The sequence below is a fragment of the Pelodiscus sinensis genome, chromosome 6 (assembly GCF_052426305.1).
Source record: "Pelodiscus sinensis isolate ZL-2025 chromosome 6, ASM5242630v1, whole genome shotgun sequence".
NCBI lineage: Eukaryota > Metazoa > Chordata > Testudines > Trionychidae > Pelodiscus > Pelodiscus sinensis.
The window spans coordinates 11231836-11255404 of record NC_143057.1 but is presented as its reverse complement, the minus strand read 5'-3'; the positions used below and the strand labels follow the sequence as shown (position 1 = coordinate 11255404).

The following is a 23569-nucleotide window of genomic DNA, read 5'->3' as shown; positions in this document are numbered from 1 at the left end:
TTCATTCTTATATTTAAGCGTTCACCAAGGTTAGGTTTATTTTTTCCAGCTGATATCTTTTGGCCTGGGCTTTGATAATGTCTGTAGTCTAGCAATGTTGAGTTCCATCTTTTCCTTCCACATTTCAGCCATCTGATCTGAACTTCATTTGTTATAGTTAAATGATTTAAATGGGATTGTTCGTGTACCTGCTACCACCATCACAATTCATTATTTACACGCTCATTTGTTAGGAAGTCCCCACTTTCTTCAGAATGACTGTGAGGCCTCCCATGTTGTGTGTGGTGGCAAATCTTGTAGTGCAGGGGTGGCCAATAAGCAGATTGTGGGACAAAGACAGCACATTGGCACTTAGGTTCAGCCATCATAATGGGTATGTCTAGACTACAGGCTTTTGTAGACAGAAATTTTGTCGACAGATACGGTTGACAAAGCTTCTGTCGACAAAGAGCGTCTAGACTATATTCAGTTCTGTCAGCAAAGCAAGCTGCTTTGTCGACATGGCAGTGTAGACACAAAGGACAGTTTAGATGCAATAATGCCTTCTGTCAACAGAACTCTGTCAACAAAAGGCGTTATTCCTCGTAAAATGAGGTTTACTAGCGTCGACAAAACTGCTGAGTTCTGTCGACATTATGTCAACAGAACTCAGTGGTAGTGTAGACGCGGGTTTAGTTTTGTCGACAAAAGTCTACTTTTGTTGACAAAACCCTGTAGTCTAGACACACCCAAAGATAGGTAGTGCAAGTGCTGGTTTAACCATTCTTTTTATTCCTTGTGACTGGGAAAGGGCTGTTTTAGTATTCTTTCTTTCATAAAATTTTTAGCAATGGGGGAACACATCCGAACTAGTGCACATGACCTCAATATAGGTGTACAAGACAAAAGTCAGTCCGAAACACTGTCTTCATGCCTTGATTTTTTATATTCAAACTACCCTCAGTCTGAGTTTTATGTTTGAGCATCTGAATATATTCGCCCCCTTAGCTAATTTAAAAGTTTAAAACCTTTCTGACTTCTCTAGCAAGTCTTTCACTTCAAAGATTGGTTCCTCTACTACTGAAACTGATGGGGCCCACGTCATACATCCTGTTTTCCCTGTATAAAATGGCCCAGTGTTCACTGAAACCAAAACACTCTACATCATTCTCTGGCTTTCCTCCAGTATCTTTATCTTCTCTGACTCATGGGATAAAAAAGATCTTTGAGAAAATCACCTGTACTTTCCACTCCTTCTGCTGCTTTCAAAGAGCCCTGAAATCTTTGGTGTTCTCTGAAGAGACTTCAGAGGTCGTGTCATGTGTGCCAAAGTTTAATGTTAGCAATGGACTCCTCCTTGCAGTCTGCAGAATTCCATCCACTCTTTCAGCGATATGGGACAGCACTCAGTCTTGCTATCCTTTTCTCCAATGCGGAATGTTATGTACATTCTTTGTATTAAGTACTTGATGAAGATTCTCTGTCCTCTCTTTGGCTAGTCTATTGTTTCCTTTTAGACATGGTTGACATTTTCCAGGATTGGCTTGAGCACCGTTCCCATGTGTGTCTTGTGGAGATCACTGTTCCTTCTTTCCAGTTGAATCTCCGAAGACTTTTTCTGCTGGCACTGCCCTGAGTCCCTGAAAGCAACTAGGTACTTCTGCATGCATTGAATTTTTCTTGACCTCTTTCCTCTGTTCATCACAGACTGTCCCATCTCCTGGGCACTCATTAATGGATCTCAAAGTCACCATATTATTTCAAATCAATTTCAAAAGCCAGCTCAACAGAGAAGCTACAGAACTTAATTTCATTTACAAGTTTGATTCCTACAACAGAAGTCTAAACAAAGACATTGGCTGGATGGCCCGCTACATTCCACATCCTAATGACATGAAAAAACAAATAAAGGGTACTTCTGGTTGGTACTAAGTATTCTTATCAGCTTCGTTTAGCATGGACACTCTAATTGACAATTTATTTCCCCCCCTTTTTAATTCCTTTCTCTCCTCTCACGAGGAGTAACGGTAGTTCAAACTAGGAAGCCTAGTTCGAACTACCTAGTTCGTGTCCCGTGTAGCTGCGCTACATGGGGTTGGAACCAGCGGGGTTTTAAAAATGGCGGCTCCCCACTTATGCAAATGAAGCCCGGGAAATTCAAATCCCGGGCTTCATTTGCAAGTGCGGTATGCCTACATTACCCCGCTAGTTCGAACTAGCGGGGTATTGTAGACATACCTTAAGGTACTGCATGTCTCTTTGCTGTTTTTTTAGTTTTTCTACCTCTTCTATGTTTGGGGTGTAGAATGTCTTAGGTTTTCTGCACTCTGTCACAAACTGCCAAGTCTGCTCTGGTTTCTATTCTCTTTTGTTCCCTTGAACAAATACTCTGCTCAAATACCCTTTAGTCTCTTTGATACAATGCAGAATCAATAACAGCCTTCAAGAGCTAAAACCTTTTCTCCAATACAGCCCTCAGCTTGCACGTCATTTACAGGAAGTCCAGATCTTTGGCAGAAAACCGATCATGGCACAACCTTTGTAAACTGCAATAGCTGGTCTATCACTCCCCATCAGAACTGGTTAAGTAAATTTGTATCTAGGGACTAGCGCCTTCACTTCTTCAAACTCCTGTTGGCCTCTTCAGTTTGTGTGAGTAGAACTCCACTGTCTCAATATTTAGAAAAATTAAATACAAAAGGACATGAAACCAATTCATTTTTAAATTCAAGTGAATATTTGTGGAAACTTTTGGGCAGGAGGAAAGCAGCATAGACCCAGCTCTCATATTAGTCTTTTTTTCATGTTTAAACATGTATAAACAGATTAAATCTGAACTGATCCTTGCATCTGAACAGCCCCAAACTTTGAGAAAGCTCATTTCCATATCTCTGACTAGACTTATCTCCAGTGTATTTCACTATTGGTATGTCTAGACTACATGGCTCCGTCGATGGAGCCATGTAGATGAGTTTACTAGACATAGGAAAATGAAGCGGCGATTTAAATAAATGGCTGCTTCATTTACATCAAAATGGCCACCGTGCTGTGCCTCTCAGCTGTTTGGCGGCACAGCGGGGCAATCTGGACGCGCCGCGGTCGATAAGGGAAGCCTTTGTTGACCGCTCCGGTAAACCTCATTTCACGAGGGATAACAGATCTGTCGACGGAGCCATGTAGTTTAGACATACCCTATGTGAATTAATAAATGTGACCCGAGAGACTTACTACCAAAACCCAGGCTGGTCTGGGCTCTCTCTGCTCCCAAAAATTAAACTTGCAGAAATTCTACATAGATCCGTCTGGAAAAGTAAAGAAAATACTTAATTATTTGGTGATTGGATTGGCTAGCACCCGAATACACCTGGTACTAATTAAAGTTTCCTGTAGAGAGAGATGGTCTCTGTTCCTCCATTTTACATTAGCTGAAGTTAGAGAAGTGGTAATTTGGCTTATGATGGATGTGTGAATCAGCAGCGAGGAAATTTTGTGGAGTAATCTGAATCGCCCAGTGTAAATTCTAAGGATCATACTCTTGCCATGGCTATTGGTGGGTATCCATCATTGAATTTCTTGGGAGTGCATGAAGAAAAGAATTAGCCCAGGAGTTTTCTCACTGTACGCTCTTTATATTCATGTAGCCCTTTATATTTGTAGTTCAAAGCATCCCAGCTTTGAAAACAAACACATGACATTCTCTCTCATTATCTATGGATGTGGAATTGATTTTGCCTTCAATAAATCAGGAGTGACTCCACAGAGGCCAGAGGAGTTCCGACCATGTGAAACTAATGTGAGTGATCTGGCCCCACATCTCTGCCATACAGTTCTCTCCCTGTGACTAGTACTGGCTCGTTTTTTTCAGCTAGCATCATTTTCCATGTAGAGATACCGATCTATCCTTTGGGTGGAGAGTAAGAAAAGATTTAAATGAAAATAAAGTTTGCCCAGTCAGGGAAAAGGAGAAGCCTGGAAGCAAGCATTGAATAGGCTGTTATCTAGTCGGCTGATCTTTTAGAAGATTGCAATTATCTAGTGAAGAAATTGTTGGAATTTATCTAAGGCACTGACTCAGTTCCCTTTCTACTTCTCTGGAAATGCTTGTAAAAGGCATCTGTAGCATCAAAAAGAAGCTTAGGGCCTGGTCTTGCCTCTCACGTGTAACTAGCACACAAGGTAATGGGAGTTTTATGCATCCCACAAGCCTGATCCAAATTCCAGGAAGGCAAATGGAAGTTTTTTCATTGACTGAATGGCCTTTGGAGAAGGCCCAGAGATGAGCCATGATTATACTATGCTCAGTAGAGGCCACCCACAAGACTTGTTTTCACTTTTTTTGCTCCCTTCCCCACCTCCATGTTAGACTAATGTTTTCTTTTTATCTTGTTACTTACCAAAGAGTGATGCTTCAAACGCAAGGGCTACGTCTAGACTGGCATGATTTTCCACAAATGCTTTTAACGGAAAAGTTTTTCCGTTAAAAGCATTTGCGAAAAAAAGCGTCTAGATTGGTACGGACACTTTTGTGCAAAAGCACTTTTTGCGGAAAAGCGTCTGTGCCAATCTGGACGTGGTTTTGCGCAAGAAAGCTCCGATCACCATTTTCGCCATCGGGGCTTTTTTGCACAAAACGGTTCTCAGCTGTCTACACTAGCCCTCTTGCACAAAAGCATTTGCGCAAGAGGGCTTTTTCCCGAACGGGAGAGTCATTGTATTTGCGCAAGAACACTGACGATCATACATTAGATGATCTTGCGCAAATTCAAGTGGCCAGTGTAGACAGCTGGCAAGTTTTTCTCACAAACTTGCGAGTCTAGATGCAGCCCTGGAGAAAGAGATGAGTATTCGCTGTCGGAGTGAGAGGATTTGGGAGATTGTGGTCATCAAAATCTCACCTGTGTCAAAAGTGAGAGATCACTGAGTTGCCATTCACTGGGCTAAATCCCAGGTGTCAGATTTTACTCTGCTTTTTATTCAGTCCTTACTTTCCCACACTGCCTTCCCCCCAGTGGGATTTTCCCTGCATAAAGACTGCAGGATTTGAACCCCAGAGGCCTTGTCAAAAGACAAAGACAAACATACATTTAAAGTGGAAAATGCAATTAACGTGAACTTTCTCCTGAATACATTTATTGAGTTGGTGCAAAATAGATTGTGAAAGGATTCAACTACCTTTCAGCCTTTTGATAGTCAAAGATCATGAAACTCTCTTACTGGTGCTCATGTTGAATGACACGTTTGGATGAAACTCTGTGACATAATCTTTCCATGGAACACAAAAGCCACGGATAATGTTCTGCATGTGCTATTATTTATATATTGTTTCTTAATCTCACAAATTTGTACTCACACGCGCACATAAAATCTCCCTCTACATTTCTGCATAGCCTGATTCTGAACTCACTTACACAGGTGTAAAGGAAGAGCAACTGCAGTGAAATCAAAGAAGTTATCCTGCTGCCAGGGTAGGGAACGTAAGGCCCGGGGGCCACATCCAGGCCACAGCTTGCCTGAATCTGGCCCCCTGAGGCTTAGGGCTCCCCCTCAGCATAGGGGAGCACGCACTGATGCTCCAGCCCCCTCACTGTTCCCCCGTGGGGCTGGAGCACATGGGGCCTATCTAGGCTGTGGTGTGCGAGGGGACTGTGGGGTGTGTCTTTCTCCTCCTCCCTGCAGGGCCACGTCAGTGAGGGGTTTTGTCTTCGGTTTTGGGGTGGGATCTTTTTGTTTGCTTTTGTTTTGCTTCTCACTTGTGTGAAGCCCGTGACTGATTTTTCTGTGGGTCAGCAGCCCCTACCCCCCAAAATAGGTTCCCATTCCCTGCTCTACAGCAAAACTAGCCTGAGATGAAAACCCAGCCTCCAATCTTTTGCAAATGCCCAAGGCTGCCTGGGTGGAGTAGCTTGCAGGATTGGAGCTTTAAGATTCTAATTCTGATCTCTGACCAATTTTATATCAGGGTGACTGTCTTGAGGTTGGTGAGGTTACTCTCGCTTCTTGCCAGCACACTTGAGATCAGAGACAAACCCAGAAGAAACACTCTGCTCCAAAGGGCGTCTAGTAGAGATGAGACAGTGATGTGGGTCAACAGGAAGGCAGAGTGAGGAGGTTACTGGTGAGGAGAACAAGTAAGAATGGGGGGTTCCTGACAGCAGAATGTTTTAAGGGGGAATCTGAAGGAAACAGAGGGACAGGCCTTGGAGAAGTGGGAGGCTGTTCCCCTCACGGCAGAAGGTAAACAACACTCTCTGATGAAGCAAGTAATATAAAATCCCTGCTCCTCCCCCTGGGCAAAAGAAATAAGTTAATTTGCTCCCAGCTTAGATGACACATTTCACTATGTCACAAAGCCTCCTAACACTATGGCTAGAGCTGCACAACCTGGGGGGGGAAAGAGGGGAGAAGATGCCAGGAACCTGAAGCTTGTTTTCTGCAACAGTTCCCAGGCACTTCCATGCGTTATGCTGCAGACTATAGAAAATCAGGCAAGTAGCTAGGGGGTTAAAGAGGAAAGCAAACTGCTGTAGAAAGCTATAGCCAGCAGCATTTCTTCTGAAAATACTTTGGGACAGATCCTCCACTGCTGTAAATCAGTGTTGCTCCAATTGTGCCAATGAAATTATGCCAGTTTATACCCGTTATTAACCAAGCTATTTATTTTTGCCCTAGACTGGCACTATCTTGGGTGGGTTCGGTTCAGTTCCTAGTGGACAAGTGTCCACCCCATACAAACCACCACTTGGTGAGTAATCTCAGGAGGAGAAGGATAGAGCTAACCCTTCAGTCCTGGTAGGAAACTTCACATCTGGGTCAAGGCACAGGGCTGAATAGCATGAAGGACAAATACTGACTGTTCTCTGACTGCATAGATATTCTATTCTATTCAGGCTCTTATACTATGATCCACAGGAATTGAGTGTCTCCCAGAAAGCTATTGTGACTAATAGCTGTCACTTGTGGTCTGTTCACGCATCCTTTCCCAAGGGCTGTTGCTACACTTCAAAGGCAAAAGCATGGGGCCAGTGTGGGACTGAAGCAGCCCCCTGCTGGCCCTGTGTTCCTCGCGGTGTTTAGCAGCAGCAGTGCCGCATGGAGGTCGGAGTCAGCTGGGGCCAGGCTGCACATGGCATTTCAAAGCAGCAGCACCACGTGGAGCCCAGGATCTGGCCCCTGGCTCCACACGGTGCTGCCGCTTTGAAGCACCCCTTCCTCCTCCTCCCCCCTTGCTGCCTCCTTCAGATAGGGGCAGCAAGGTGGGGGGGAAGCAACTAGTCAACTAGTGTATTGATTTTCCAATAAGCATTTGCTTATCGGATAGTCGACTAGTCAACTAGTTGTTCACATCCCTAGGCAGCACCCCCGATCATGTCTTATTATTATGCTATATCTGCCTTTATTTCATTCATATTTTCCTCTTTTGCGGCCTCTCTCTGCTTTCTCCTCTTTGGAGTTGCTAGTTACTATGGAAACAGTGATGTCATTGCTATGAGTGAGGCTTTTCAACATCCAATTTTCATAATGGTTTGCACTCTGTATTATCCTAGCTTATATCATTGCGCCATGGGTTGTGAAAACAAGGGTGTTGCTATGAAGATTAACATAACCATATGATGTAGTGTGTTGGTGGGAAGCTTCCCATAGCTATATATCTGTGCAGTTTAACTAACAAATAAAAGTTAGTCAAGGCTGATGTAGACTTTTCTTATTAAACACTAAAAGATTGCAGCAGAGCAAATATCTTCAGGTTGTATATGTACTCGCTGTTTATGCAGCAACTCTTCCTTTTCACACAAATCTACTCCTTTCAGGGTGAATTTGATGATTTTTTGAAGGCCGCAGGCTCCAAACTTGTCGTTGTTGACTTTTCGGCAACATGGTGCGGACCTTGCAAAGCAATGAATCCTTTCATTCATGTAAGTACAGTATTACCATTCTAGAATGTTGTGTTCCCTGCAAGCTGAGTGGTTGGGCAGCCATCCAGGAGAGTTTCAAATGCCACCCTGCTGATTAGCAGAGTGCTCACAACCCCCACTGCTGGCAGAATGTGTTTCTGCTTGTGGTGCACATTTTGACATGCCTCAGTGCACAGAACAAAATGTATTCCATGCACGTATGGAAAAAAATGTAGATGGAACATTGGTGTGGGGGAATGGACTATGCATGGATAAATACCCACAAGGGCAGAGACTGATCTTTGTCACAATTTGGTAAATCCAGAACAACTCTACTGCAGTCAGTCGAATTACTCCAGCTTTACACATGTGTAGCTGAAACTCTCAGCCATAGATTGCCCCTTATACTTTTATTTGCAGAAAGGGCCAGGTGTTCAATTAGAAAGGAAACCACTAGGCACTCCATTGCAATCATCCTGGCTTCCTGGCTATATGGTGTACATCCATGGGAGATGACTCCTGGATTGTTCTTTAGACATGAAATGCATGTTCTGCGCACCCAAGTAATTTTATAATGAGAAAAAGGTCAGCCTTGATTTCTGGAAATAAAAAGGTTGGGGTGTCTTCAATACATGCCTGGCCCACCTGGGCCATGTGACAAGGCCATTGAAACCTGCTGCTGCCCTCACTCATCCTCTTCACTGGTCTTCTCCATCTCTGAATTTGGACCAACGTCACCTGTTTCCCACCTGAATTCGGGGGAGGTCTCTGCTGGCGAACCCTTAGGGCTTGACTGTGCCTGTTCAGTGTAGGTGGCACATGGGGAAAGAATGCAGAATGAACCTGACTCCTCTTGAGTGTGTGCGTGCCCCTGCTGAAGGGCAAAGTACAGCCTCTGGCCTTCTGTTCCCATGGTGCCTAAAGCTGTGCTAGAAGTCCCATAAGGGATCGTGGGACAAAGGTAGGATCTCCTACATGCTGTACTAACCACCAGACCTGGGGTGGCATGAGACAGGAAAAGAGTGTAGCAGTAGCCACCACTGCTGTGTGCATCCATGGGGGTGCTAGGTAGCCTTCAGGAGTCCGGCACCTCTGAACACGTCCTCCTGCACACTGTAACTTGCAGCTTTTAATGAGTTAGAGGGGGGGAGTGCAGACTAGTGATCTGAGCACAGAGGAAATTATGGACCTAATGCAGGAATTACAGGCAGTCCCCGGGTTACGTACAAGATAGGGACTGTAGGTTTGTTCTTAAGTTGAATTTGTACATAAGTCGGAACTGGCGTCCAGATTCAGCCGCTGCTGAAACTGACCAGCGGCTGACTACAGGAAGCCTGAGGCAGAGTATCTCTGCCCAGGGCTTCCTGGAATCAGCCACTGATCAGTTTTAACAGCAGCTGAATCTGGATGCCTGGGACAGAGCAGCTGGGGCGCTGCCAGGTAGGTCCCCGCAACGCCGTACCTCGGCGCTGCGGGGACCAACCCGGCAGCACCCCAGCTGCTCTGCCCCAAGCGTCCTGATTCAGCTGCTGCTGAAACTGACCAGCAGCGGCTGAATCAGGATGCCTGGGGCAGAGCAGCTGGGGTGCTGCCGGGTTAGTCCAGTAGCACTGGGAGCGGCGCTGTGGGACCAACGGCAGCACCCCAGCTGCTCTACCACAGGCGTCCGCGAGAAAAGCCTGGTCTGCTGGGGGTGGAGGGGGTGCACTATCTGCCCCCCTTCCCCCTCAGCAGACCAGGCAGACGCGGAGCAAAGCCGCGGAGGACCCGGGCGGCGGGACCGCGGCGCGTCTGGGCGATCCCGCCGCCTGCATCCTCCATGACTTTGCTCCGCATCTCCCTGGTCTGCTGGGGGGGGGGGGGGGGGCCAGCAGACCAGGGAGATGCGGAGCAGCTTTTTTGCCCCGGAGGACGCGGGTGGCGGGACCGCGGCACGTCTGGGCGGTCCCGCTGCCCGCGTCCTCTGGGGCGAGAAAAGCCCCATTCGTAAGTACGGATCCGACATAAGTCGGATCCGCGTAACCCGGGGACTGCCTGTACTGGGGAGCAATTGTAGGGCTTGTGCTATGCAGGAGGTCAGACTAACCCCGTGGTGTCTAACACATGTGGCTATTTGGCTGGTTGAGTGTGGCTAGTTTGCTACCGCAGTAGCCACTGGTTACTGATTGGACAGCACGGGACTAGATGATCATTATGGGGCCTTTTGGCCTGAAAATCTATGAACTCTTTGAGTCCTACTTCCAGCTGAGTCACGGACACCTCTCTTGTCCCCTTTAGCAAACAGGGAGAATCATGCTTCTGAGGTGCGGTGAGGATTAATTAACCAGAGCTTACCAAGAACCCAGAAAGTGATGTCCTAGGTAGTAATATTATTCTAATGACATTTTCATTTCAGTGCTATAGAATTGTTCTGATCCTATGCCTTGATTCTGCCAAGGGATAACAGAGCAGGCCCCTATGCCTGTGCAGAGCCCCACAGAAGTCAACAAGCACCTGACTGATTCAGGAGCCCACTCACACAGATTTGGTTGTGGGACCCAAGCTCTCATGTGTATCACTCTCTTGGTTTGAACTATGCAATAAGGAGTCCAGGAAAGTGCATTAAGGAATCTAGGAAAGTGCATTAAGGACTCCAGGAACCTGAGGGTTTATAATAATCTACAATGAAAATTACCATTACCGGAAATCAGCACCACAGCGAGATGGAGAATGTTTCAACCCATTAGAGACAAGAGGTTTTTTGCAAAGTTCTTCAAGTGAACCACCCCATTGGTGGTTTTGCTGCAAGATGTGCTAATGTTTAAAAAGCAATGATGTAAACTCAGTTATGAGGCTGAGGGCTGAGAAGCATACACTCTTCCAAGACACAAACGTTCATGCTTTTGCATCTGCCTCTGAAAGATGAAATTAAACAGAGGAAGAGTCGCTCTTAGGCCAACAGTTCAAACCTCAGCCAAGGGATCGGTCTCTGATATTTATTTGTGTGTGCATGTGTGTGCATACACTGTGCAAAAATTGTCCCAGAGCCCCAACTGAGTGTGCTGCTGTGATATTAGTTGGGACTCAGCAGGCAAACAAAGCAGCCTTCAACCCTGCTGCATTGCTGCTGTGTGTCAAGAGTCTTGTGACTGGAAAACACTGTGGCAGTGCATTAAATGGATTTTGCGAATCTGCTGACTTGCACTCAACATTTTTTTTTTTGCACTCAACATTACTGTGTACAATGAGATCGATCAAACTGTGGAATAGTGTTCACCAAGGGAAATTTCAGAAACCCTGGCACATTCATCTTTTACTACTAATCTCAACAAAAAAATGGGCTATGCACTAGAAGGAACAATAACAACTCTTCTTTTAAAACTACTTCATTTTTGCTAATAATGCCCTCTAAACAAAGCATGGTCACCATAGTGTGCTGTTGGGCATTCCTGCAGAATACTGTAACATCTCCCTATAAGGGAGTCTTGCATTGTCAGGGAAATGGACAGGATGATCTAATAGGCCTTCTCCGTCTTCTCTGATTCGGTGCTCTGCTCTCGACTCCTGGAGGAATTCTCCGTCAGTGTGTGTATACAGAATTCATGTCCCTGCAGATTTCTTTGCTTCCCCTCAGAAAAATGACTTTCTGAAAGAGGAAGTAAAGTGAAGCTGCAAGAGCAGTCACACACTACTCTTAAGCAGCACTGGTACGTCTCTTCAAGCACCCAGAGCAGCAGACACTTTAGGGCAGGGAGACATCCCAGCCAGTTGCTTTTAACCTGAGCTGGGTTCAGCTGCTAGTCCCAGCTGAGCTGAAGGCTGGAGAGGACAGGGCTTCCTCTTCCCCTGAAAGAATTAACTGGGGCTCTGGCAGTTCCCACCCGCAGAAACCTTCCCCAGCTGCATGACGCTCAGCATCCTGCTTCCTGTACCCATTGTTCCTCAGCTACAGGGGAGGGGTCCTTGTAAGGGGATTTGTCCCCCCACCCAACCAACCCCATGCATCTGAATCTCCCATACCTAGACATCCCTGCTAAGCCTCACCCAGTACATGCCTAATCTTCTATCCCCAAATCCCATCCCACTGAACCTCGCCTGTGCATCTGGAGCCCCCCCCCCCGCACTTAGATCCCTGCCTCTGGACCTCCATCCCTGCATCCAAACCACCCCCTGCTGAGCTCCCTGAACTCAAACCACCATGCAGATGAACCCCACCCACCTGCCTCACTCTGACCCCACCTGCCCCATGCCTCTGACCCCCAGCTAGCTATACTCAGACTCTGACCCCACCAAGCCTCACTCCTGCAGTATCCAGGGCCCCCCGGTGAGACCCCAAGGCCCCTCTGCTGAGCCCCAGCCATCTTCAACTGGAAGCCGCTGCAGAGTCCCAGTGCCCCTGCACCTGTAACCCCCAATGAGCCTTTATGCCTATCCATATCTACACCCGCCCCATTGCAATGCCCAGATTGTCCCACACAGAACTCTGTCACCCCACACCTGGATCTCCACCTCTGAGACCCTTTACGCTTGGATCCTGCCTGCTCCACACATGGTGCACCAGTCACAGGGGGGCAAGGTCGCAGGGTCGGCCCAGAGGCCAAGGATGGGTGCAGCCTGAAAGTGGGGGCTCTGCATGGTGATCTCTCCCCTCATGGAGCCAGGGACGTGTGCTCTCCACTGCCATGCAGGAGTCTCTGCGTTTATTCATTAACAAATAAAACTGGCAGAATTTTAAAATATTTTGTGAGAATTTTTAATATGGGGGCACAGAATGCCCTCAGGAGCAGCCCTCCAGCCCTAGAAGTGGTCTCTGAGATGGATGCTTTCACTGCCCGTGTGGTACTTTTTCTGTCATAAAAGGAGACACAGAGAGAGGCTTTTGGCTACTATCCCACTGTGCACTAGTTACTTCTTAGGTGGCCGGTCTTGTCTATTTCCTGAAGTCCACTGCACAGAGGCCAAGAACAAAACGTGTCTTTTTCAGGATAAATATCCATGCCAGGGCTGCTACCGAGAGACTCGCTGTTGAGAACCGTCAGCAATTCACTAGTGTCGCCATGGCTGAGGCTGGCCCAGGAAAGACCGGGATTTTGGTTCTGGGTTCTGCTTTTCAGTCTGTACAGATGTACAGGATTTACTATTTTGGCAAATACTAAAGAAAATGGCTTCACTCCATTGTTAGCACAGAACAACGTTCTCTGGAGATTTCAACAGGGAATTCTTTGGAGAATGCTGTATTGCATGTCATCCCCTTGGCATTAAAACGTTGATGGAGTCTGGATTGCCAAGGTGTCTATTCTGATCCTTATTCTCACTCTGCGAATAGTCACATTGGCTTCATGGGGCCTCCTTGTGATGAGATGGGCCCCTCAACATGAGACTCAGGGTTCTGGCCCCAAATCAGTAGCAAATATATGGGAACAGATTCACTGATGTGTTCTGGTTGCTGTGCACCACGTCAGTATAAATCTGGTTTATACTGAAGTGGTGCAACTGCCCCTTTATTTAGGATCCCTGACACCTGATCTCCACTTCCCATGCAAGTTCAAAGACTTCCCAGCTTCCCAAGAGCTCACTAGCATAACTGCAGAAAGTATTTTGAAAGATTAGGGATTATCTTGCCATCTTTCGCTTTCATATAGGGAATAGAATCATAGAACACTAGAACTGGAAAGGACCTCGAAAAGTCATTGAGTCCAGTCCCCTGCCCTCATGGCAGGACCCAGTACCATCTAGACCATCCTTGACAGATGTCTACCTAACCTGCTCTTAAATATCTCCAGAGATGGAGATTCCACAACCTCCCGAGGCAACTTATTCCAGTGTTTCACCACCCTGACAGTTAGGAACTTTTTCCTAATGTCCAACCTAAACCTCCCTTGCTGCAGTTTAAGCCCATTGCTTCTTGGCCTATCCTCAGAGGCCAAGGAGAACAATTTTTCTTCCTCCTCCTTGTGACACCCTTTTAGATACCTGAAAGCCGCTATCATGTCCACTGTTTGTCTTCTCCTTTCCAAACTAAACAAGCCCTATTCTTTCAGTCTCATGTTCTCTAGACCTTTAATCATTCTTGTTGCTCTTCTCTGGACCTTCTCCAATTTCTCCACATTTTTTCTTGAAATGTGGTGCCCAGAACTGGACACAATACTCCAACTGAGGACTAATCAGTGCAAAATAGAGCGGAAGAATGACTTCTCGTGTCTTGCTCACAACATACCTGTTAATGTATCCCAGAATCATGTTTGCTTTTTTCGCAACAGCGTCACACTGTTGACTCATATTTAGCTTGTGGTCCACTATGACCCCTAGATCCATTTCTGCAGTATTCCTCCCTAGACAGTCACTTCCCATTCTGTAGGTGTGAGACTGAGTGTCCCTTCTTAAGTGGAGTACTTTGCATTTGTCCTTATTAAACTTCTTCCTATTTACCTCAGACCATTTCTCCAGTTTGTCCAGATCTTTCTGAATTATGACCCTATTTTCCAAAGCAGTTGCAACCCCTCCCAGCTTTGTATCATTTGCAGTCTTAATAAGCGTACTCTCTATGCCAATATCTAAATAGTTGATGAAGACATTGAAGAGAACTGGTCCCAAAACAGACCACTGTGGAACCCCACTTGTTATGCCTTTCCAGCAGGATTGTGAACCGTTGATAACTACTCTCTGAGAACGGTTATCCAGCCAGTTATGTACCCACCTTATAGTCGTCCCATTTAAGTTGTATTTGCCTAGTTTATTGGTAGACTTCTGGGATCCTGCTTTTGCCCTATGTCATGGAACCAGCACAGTGCCACAAAGTCCAGGCAGTGTGAGATGAAACACAGTGTTTTTCCCCTCACAGTTGCACAGGACTTGACATTTTCTGAGCAGTCTAATCCATGGACTCACCCTCCTCTTCCATTTATTTTGACATCTGACAGGAATGACAGACTCTAGCTTCATTCCATTAGCAGCAAGAGTGTGATACTGGCGTATATGGCAGTGCTGAATCAGGCCCACCATTTCTCAGGAAATACTAGAACGTGCCAGGGAGCTGGAATCCCTTCAGGGGAATGATGTTGCTCCTGATTTCTATTCAAGGGAAAGCAAAAGAGGCATCATCACAGTATTACAAACAACTGAATGAGCAAGTGATATGGGCTTATGTTAAAATCAGGGTCAGGACTTGTTCCAGTCACTCAGTGTCTTGCCTGTGGAAAACCGAAGAACGCTGCCTCGAAAGCTGCTCCCAGTGACCTGTCAGGAAGGATCACTGCCTGCAAAAAAGAGCTGAAGGCTGACTTAGTGATCCCTGCTAGGAGGACACCAGGCTAATGGCACAGGATGGAGAATTAAAAAGCCCCTCCGCCCCTTATCTTTTTTTTCTATTTGGCTCCCTGTGGATAAGTGCTGTGTTCCAGTTAGGCTCATTTGTTGCTCAGCAACTGTTTTAATCAGGCAGTGCCTAATGAGAGGCTTGACCCACAAGCTATTAGCATAAAATGAGCAGCTAATGACATGAGAGAGCCCCTGAAGGGATTCCAGTTCCCTGGAACTTTCTGGTATTTCCTGAGAAATGGTGGGCCTGATTCAGCACTGCCATATCATCACACTCTTGCTGCCAATGGAATGAAGCTAGGGCCTGCCATCCTGTCAGATGTTGAAAGAAATGGAAGAGGAGGGTGAGTCCATGGATTAGACTGCTCAGAAAATGCCAAGCCCTGTGCAAGTGCGAGGGGGCAAACACTGTTTCATCTCACACTGCCTGGACTTCGTGGCACTGTGCCAGTTCCACTGCATAGGGCAAAGGCAGGATCCCAGAAGTCTATGCAGTGTGGTTGGATTTAGGGCAAGAGAGGGCTGAGCTAAGGGAAGGGTGATGATCTGACCAATGGCACCATGACTACATGGTCATACTAGACAGTCCAACAAATGAAATAAAGGCAGGGGCACAGCAGAGGCAAGCGCCGTATAATAACGCACTAATGGGTGAAGAGCCATTCCAGAGCTTGGGGAAAAGTCTAGTGTCCTCCCCAGCACAGGATGCTGGCTGAGTGCTGGGCCAGGACTTGCTCCTGTCCTGTTCCTGTTAAATCTGCTGGACAGCACATATCTAGGCAGGCTCCTGCTGTGAGCTGGGCGGTGGATTCCAAACACCAGCAGTTCTGGGAGATGTTTGGAGCTGAACTCCAGTATAACATTAGTGGCCAAATGTGACATTTAGATCTGGGAGCAAACCCACAAAGGTCAGTAGCCTTTGGCTCCAAGGTTTTGGTTTTGAATTTCATCAAATCTCTCCCAATATTCTTCCAGAATTTCTGGGTAAAGGATAAGCTAACTAATCTAATGACTTGAATGTAGTGCTAGTGAGAAGCCAGCCCTGGTCCCCAAATGCTCTCTATCCCTGTAACAAGTCCAGCAGTTAAGGAAGCTTCCCAACAGTGTTCTGCCAATTTGCCTCTACAATGACCCATCTGGAAGGAGACTATGGGATACAAGCAGAGTTCATTCTCAGCCCAGAACGGAAAGTAAAACCAATTAGGGACACCCAGTAGTTGTAGAAGTATTGTGGGCAATCACAGCAGAATAATCATTCCATCAGAACATACCATATCCAGAGACAATCACACAGACTGTCTTGGGCTCTTACTACTTCCGAGAGTTAATACAAAACTCCTGCTATGTAATAGTGTAGCTTTTGTACAGCAGAGGTAATGTTGACATACTGTGGTGCTTGTTAATGAAACTTCAGCAAACATATATTTATTACATTTATCCTAAAGGACCTGGCTGTTCGGTATGACAATGTCGTGTTCTGTAGTGTGGATATCGATCTGGCAGAGGTAAGCTATGGAAACCATGTTCACTGAAATCACGGTAGGGATGTTAAATGGTGTTTAATCAGCCAATCGACCAGTTGATGGAATTTCTATCGACTAGTCGATTAGTTGATGGGAGAGAACTGTGGAACTGCAGCAGGGTTAGCTGATAGAGGCAGCAAGGGGAGAGAAAGAGACTAGTCGCTTACATCCCTAAATCATGCTGATGTATAATAATAATAATTAATAATTAATAATAAATAAATATCTGGGTTTTACCATCAGTAGATCCCAAAACATGTCTTTAATGTTCAACAAAGTTAGTCCATAATCTTAAAAAATCCATGTGCATTTAATAAGTAACGTCTCACCTACAAAGTCAGTCCCACTGACTATAAAAGATATAAGCCCATTTCCACAGGGAATCTTAGGGTACCTCTATACAGCTGGGTTAAAGCTGAAATAAGCTATGTTTACTTAAGTTACGACAATTGCGTAGTTTAAGTCGAAATAGCGTGTTTTGGCTTTTGGTGCTATCCACACAGCAGGAAGTCCAAGTTAGAATACTCTTCCTCCGACTTCCCTTACTCCTCGTAAAATGAGGGTTACAGGAGTCAGAGTAAGAAGTCCTCCAGTTCAACATTATTTCGACATTATGTCAAAATAACTGATTGTAGTGTAGACACGGACTATGTTATTTTGGAATAACATCAGTTGTTCAGAAACAATACTGCTATATAGACATAGCCCCTTTAACTAGTGATGTGATATAGATTAGAAATGGACCAGAAGAGAACATCTCTGTGAAATGGCTGCCTACTGTCCAAATGTTGATCATTCAAATAAAATGGAACCAGATTCAAATTACTTTTGGTTCAGTGCAATTACTCCTGATTTACACTGGTGTCATTTAGACCAGATTCAGGGCCAAGTCCCTGATACAGCTATTGTGAATTACCAACACTGATGTAGACAGTAAAGAGATTGCGAGTTGCCTGCTTTTTAAAAATGTTCACCTAGAAGAGGCCTGGAATTTTTAATTCTCCATTGTGCTTAAGAGCAGAGCACACCTCTTTATTTGCTCTCCATTGTGCAATGTTATATCCTCACTTGTAGCTCAGTTACACCACTTTATACCAGCAGATTGGGTGATCAGATACCAAGTGTAAAAAATTGGGATATGGCAAAGGGAGAGGACCCAAATATCAGAGCTGCGCCTATAAAATCTAAACCTCCGGTCATGCTAACAGCCAAAGCAAACAAAAGTCTATAACATTTTACTAAAAAGAGCATAGATCTCCAGCCAAACATTAAATGGACAGTCCACTGCCTCTATTTAAGGAGCTGATTTTTTATTTACCATGTTGTAGCAATGTCTGCTTTTGTGTACAGCTGTGAAATATATAGACGCTTTCACATCAGCATGTGAAAGAGGTAGAAAAAAAATCTCAACAGCACCTTCAAGCTCTTGTTCCTTTATCAAGTGGGGAGAGAAAATTGTGAATAATTAAGTTGTTGCAGACGTTGTGCAAGGAGTATGGTAACAAGGGAGCTCATGGGCTGGATACGTCCCATCAAAGAAAAGAAAATGTGGCCCAGAAAACTGTCTACATTCATAGGCATTGTCAGACATCAGCATTGTGTGTCTATGTCTGACCCTGTGAATCAGGAATTTGACTCCTCGTGTACAAATCTGCAAAAGCACTAAGTCACTCAATTGTATTCAGTGTGAATGACAAGCACACATGAGTGCTTTTGTAAGTTGTTCTCATGAGTAATAATTCTGGGTGCCGTGTGCTATGATTTTATCTTGCCATATAATAGCTCAATGGTTCTGTGCACATAGCTTTTTTTCTGGTTTTTTATCTTACAGGTAAATGTCCTGTATTTCTCTTGGCTCATTCATTCTTAATTATTATAGCTGTTCACCTGAGAGCAGGCTCTTAGGTTTTAATGAATGATTCTAGCACCATTGCATTAGGTGATTTGACGAAGCTTCTCTCTCTTTCCTAGGATGTGGCTAATTCTTGTAAAGTTGCCGCCATGCCAACATTCCAGTTGTACAAGAAAACAGAGAAGGTACTATTTATGTAACCTTGTGTCCAAGATGAAGTCTGCTCTGCAGGCAGTTCTGGCCAAGAGAAGGCATGTGCAGGGATGCAGTAGGAAAAGTTCCATTCACCCCTCAAAGGCATCTGTTCCAACTCCCACAGAGCAAAAACACACACCCCAGAAGAGTATAATGAATTATAGGAAAGGTAAATATTTATTTAGAGGGATGAAAGGAGAAAAACAAGGGAAAGAGAAAGGAGAACAAGTAAAATAGGGTTGCATCCACTCTGAGCACATCTACACTATGTGGAAGATCGACACGCCTGTGTTCGATCTTCCAGGGTTTGATTTAATGGGTCTAGTAAAGACCCAATAAATCGAACCCGGAGGGTGCCCCCATCAGCATTGGCAGTCCTGCTCCTCACCAAGAGTAAGGGAAGCCGACAGGAGCATTTGCTCCCATTGATCTCCCGCTGTGTGGATGGTGTGGAAATGCGATTTGAGATACGTTCACTCCAGCCATATAATTAATGTAGCTGAAGTTGCATATCTTAATTTGACCTTCTGCTATAGTGTAGACCAGGCCACTATGAGGGCCTGCTTGCTGCAACCCTTCTGTCTGGAGCTCCAGACGCACACCCTGTCACTTCCTACCTTCTCTCTCTGCCTTCCCTCTCCACTCCCCAACACTTTTTCCTTCTGGAGCAATCAGCACTTCCCCGCCCTCAGGAAAAAGATTTAGAGACGACATCATGCTCTTTAAACCCCATGGTATTAGCTAGCAACATTAAATGATAATGTTGGCTCTTTGTTTTGTTTGTATGGCAGCAAAGGCTAATAAGTGGCTATATTTCTTCTTAATGACCGCTAAACTTGATTCAGAGGGATTTCTCTGAAACTCCTTCCTGTGTTGCACTAAGAAAAAGAGCTTCTATTTTCTAAATATTTCAGGCTTTTGTGAGTGCCGAAAAAAATAAGACCTTTTTTAAAAGAAAAAAAACTCAGCTCTAGGATTGGCGCCATAAACTTGGAGTCTGGAGCTTGAATTTTCCCAGAAATTTGAGGTTGTTGAGTTCTGGGGCTTTGATTCAACCCATTAAAGCATTTGGATCTAGAACCAAACAGCTGCAGATTTCAGAACCAGGTGGCTTGGGGTTTTTTTCTCTGGCGCCCTCTAGATCAGACCAGTGGGTCACAGTCACAGGGTGGCTGGTCCCTGTGACTGATGCGGGTCCAGCTCCCCTGTGTCAAAAGAGCTGGATGAGGTCCCAGAAGGAAACAGGAGGTACACCCTGGGGGAAGGCTGAATGCAAAGAGCATCCCCAAGCCAGAGAGCCAGGGCTGGAGATGACGGAAGTCAGAGGAGCAGCAGAGGAGCATATCCTCTTACATCTTCAGGACTGGAGAACTGGAGCTTAGGAACCATAAGAGGGGCAGAGGGAGTGAGGAGGCATCCCTGGCAAGAATGCTCCCCAGCAGCGCAGCTGGAGGGGACAGCTGCTGGGAAGAGAGGAACAAGGACAAGAGAGGTTGGATAGAGACCCCAAGTGAGGGCAGAGATGCCAGTCTGCGGGGCATCAAGGGAGGAAATGTATTACGTTTTAATGACTACTTGCACAGGAGTAGAAATGGACTGTGCCTGGGAACTTGTTTGGGACCATTATAGGCAAGCAACACGGGAATGCAGGGGCAAGATTAGAAAGGCAAAGGCACAAAATGAGATCAAACTAGCTACAGGCATAAAGGGAAACAAGAAGACCTTTTATAAATACATTAAAAGCAAGAGGAAGACCAAGGACAGGGTAGGCCCACTGCTTAGTGAGGAGGGAGAAGCAGTAACAGGGAACTTGGAAATGGCGGAGATGCTCAATGACTTCTTTGTTTCGGTCTTCACCGAGAAGTCTGGAGGTGTGCCTAACGTAGTGAATACAAGCAGAGAGAGGGTAAGTTTAGAAGATAGGATACACAAAGAACAAGTTAAAAATCACTTAGGAAAGTTAGATGTCAGCAAGTCACCAGGTCCTGATGAAATGCATCCCAGGATACTCAAGGAACTGATAGAGGAGGTATCTGAGCCTTTAGCTATGATCTTTGAAAAATCATGGCAGACAGGGGAGATTCCAGAAGACTGGAAAAGGGCAAATATTGTGCCCATCTATAAAAAGGGGAATAAGAACAACCCAGGAAACTACAGACCGGTCAGTTTAACGTCTGTCCCAGGGAAGATAATGGAGCAGGTAATTAAGGAAATCATATGCAAACACTTGGAAGGTAATAAAGTGATAGGGAATAGCCAGCATGGGTTTGTGAAGAACAAGTCATGCCAAACTAATCTGATAGCTTTCTTTGATAGGATAACGAGCCTTGTGGATAAGGGAGAAGCGGTAGATGTCATATACCTAGACTTTAGTAAGGCATTTGATACGGTCTCGCATGATATTCTTATTGATAAACTAGGCAAATATAACTTAGATAGGGCCACGATAAAGTGGGTGCATAATTGGCTGGATAACCGTAGTCAGAGAGTTGTTGTTAACGGTTCTAAATCCTGCTGGAAAGGGATAACAAGTGGAGTTCCTCAAGGGTCTGTTTTGGGACCCGTACTGTTCAATATCTTCATCAATGATGTAGATATTGGGATAGAGAGTACGCTTATTAAGTTTGCAGATGATACCAAACTGGGTGGGGTTGCAACTTCTTTGGAGGATAGGGACATAATTCAAAATGACCTTAGCAAGTTAGAGAAATGGTCAGAGGTAAACAGGATGAGGTTTAATAAAGAGAAATGCAAAGTGCTCCACTTAGGAAGGAATAATCAGTTCTATACATACAAGATGGGAAGCGACTGTCTAGGAAGGAGCATGGCGGAAAAGGATCTAGGGGTCATAGTGGACCACAAGTTGAATATGAGTCAACAGTGTGATGCTGTTGCAAAAAAAGCAAATATGATTCTAGGTTGTATCAACAGGTGTGTTGTAAGCAAAACTCGTGAAGTCATTCTGCCGCTCTACTCTGCACTAGTTAGGCCTCAGCTGGAGTACTGTGTCCAGTTCTGGTCGCCACATTTCAAGAAAGATGTGGAGAAATTGGAAAGGGTACAGAGAAGAGTGTCAAGAATGATTAAAGGTTTAGAGAACATGACCTATGAAGCCAGGCTTCATGAACTGGGCTTGTTTAGTTTGGAAAAAAGAAGATTAAGGGGGGACATGATAGCGGTTTTCAAATATCTAAAAGGGTGTCACAAGGAGGAAGGAGAAAATTTGTTCCTCTTGGTTTCTGAGGACAGGACAAGGAGTAATGGGCTTAAAGTACAGCAGGGGAGGTTTAGATTGGACATTAGGAAAAAATTCCTAACTGTGAGGGTGGTCAAATATTGGAATAAATTGCCAAGGGAGGTGGTGGAATCTCCCTCTCTGGAGATATTTAAGAACAGGTTAGATAGACATCTGTCAGGGATGGTGTAGACGGAGCTTGGTCCTGCCTTGAGGGTGGGGGGCTGGACTCGATGACCTCTCGAGATCCCTTCCAGTCCTATGATTCTATGATTCTATGATTTGCACAATGTTCTATAATAACCCAGCTGTCTGGCTTTCGACCAAACACTTGGTAGAAAAGGAATCTTGGCGGCACAGCCATCCTGTCCATAAGACAGTTTGGGCTGGACACACCAGGCTCTGCGCTTTGGGAGGCCCTATAGCAGCTGCCTCAACCATCCTATGGATGGAACCCATGGAATTAACTGGGGGCCTGGCACCGGCCTCACCAAGGGATGGCGCAGTAGACTGCAGCATGGAGCAGGCTGCCAGGCCACTTAGGCTTCCAGTCTGTGCTGCTGCCTCATGCCAGGCCAGGGGGAGGGAAAGGGGTAGAGAGGGGCGGAGCAGGTCCAGGATTTGGGAAAGAGGGAGAGTGGGACTGGGCACTGGGTGGGGAGGTTGCCCCAGGCTCCGTGCCCCTAGAGGAACAGCCATGCCTGGAGGCTCTAGTCAGTGCCACTGACCAGACTGTTGATTGTCCAGTTGATGGTGCCACAAGGGGGGGGGGGCTGGCAGGCTCCCTGCTAGCTTCCACATGGCATGTCTGTCCTCTGCTTCCTATATGTAAGGGCAGCCAGGGGGCTCTGCACCCTGCTCCTTCTCCAGTGCTCCCTCTGCTGTTCCCATTGGCTGGGAAATATAGCCAATGGGAGTTGTGGTGGTGCCTGCAGATGGGCCAGGATGCAGAGCTGCCTGGCCTCACCTCTGCATAGGAGCTGGAAGGGGGAGGGGCCAGCTGCTTCCAGGAGTTGCTTGAGATTGGCGCCACTCGGAGACTGTATCTGTGACCCTCTCCCAGGCCCCAACACTCTCCCCCAGCCCCTGGCCCTGAGGTTCCCCACCCCTGTTGTAAAAGGTAAAGTAGCAGACTCACTGAAGGGAGGGATAGCTCAGTGGTTTGAGCATTGTCCTGTTCTCTCCCCAGGGCTGTAAGTTCAATTCCTGAGGGGGCCATTTAGGGATCTGGGGCAAATCTGTCAGGGATGGTACTTGGTCCTGCCATGAGGGCAGGGGACTGAACTCAATGATCTCTCCAGGTCCCTTCCAGCTCTATGAGTTAGGTATATCTCCATAACTGTTTATTTACAGACAACCAAAAAATACAGATTGCACACAGTGAGGCTCACTGATGAATGGACAGACCTCCTAGAAGTAAATACAAAGTAGTTTTGCTTGTAGGGCCCTGAGTCAGCCAAGTGTGTAAGCATGTGCCCGTGTTCCCTCAAAGTCAATGGAACTACAGCACCCGTTTAAAGTTAAGCACAGGTTTAAAGTATTGCTGAATCAGGACCGAAAAAGAGGAGACCGGATCTCTATTCTTGTGTTGAAACAA

At 45.9% G+C, this 23569-nt stretch overlaps 1 protein-coding gene across 2 annotated transcripts in view; it reads left to right on the top strand.

Annotated features, from left to right (window-relative positions):
- Positions 1-23569, top strand: part of LOC112545100 (thioredoxin-like) — a 46141-nt gene that overhangs the window by 22237 nt on the left and 335 nt on the right. Inside the window, exons 1-4 of one of the 2 annotated variants that reach the window (XM_025182500.2) lie at positions 6360-6464; positions 7788-7892; positions 16613-16672; positions 18662-18727. In XM_025182500.2, the coding sequence (XP_025038285.1) occupies positions 6441-6464; positions 7788-7892; positions 16613-16672; positions 18662-18727 (255 nt within the window). In that variant the 5' untranslated portion in view covers positions 6360-6440. Of the gene's footprint in view, positions 1-6359; positions 6465-7787; positions 7893-16612; positions 16673-18661; positions 18728-23569 lie in introns of those variants that run through there. The other variant, XM_025182499.3, reaches the window with a different exon arrangement.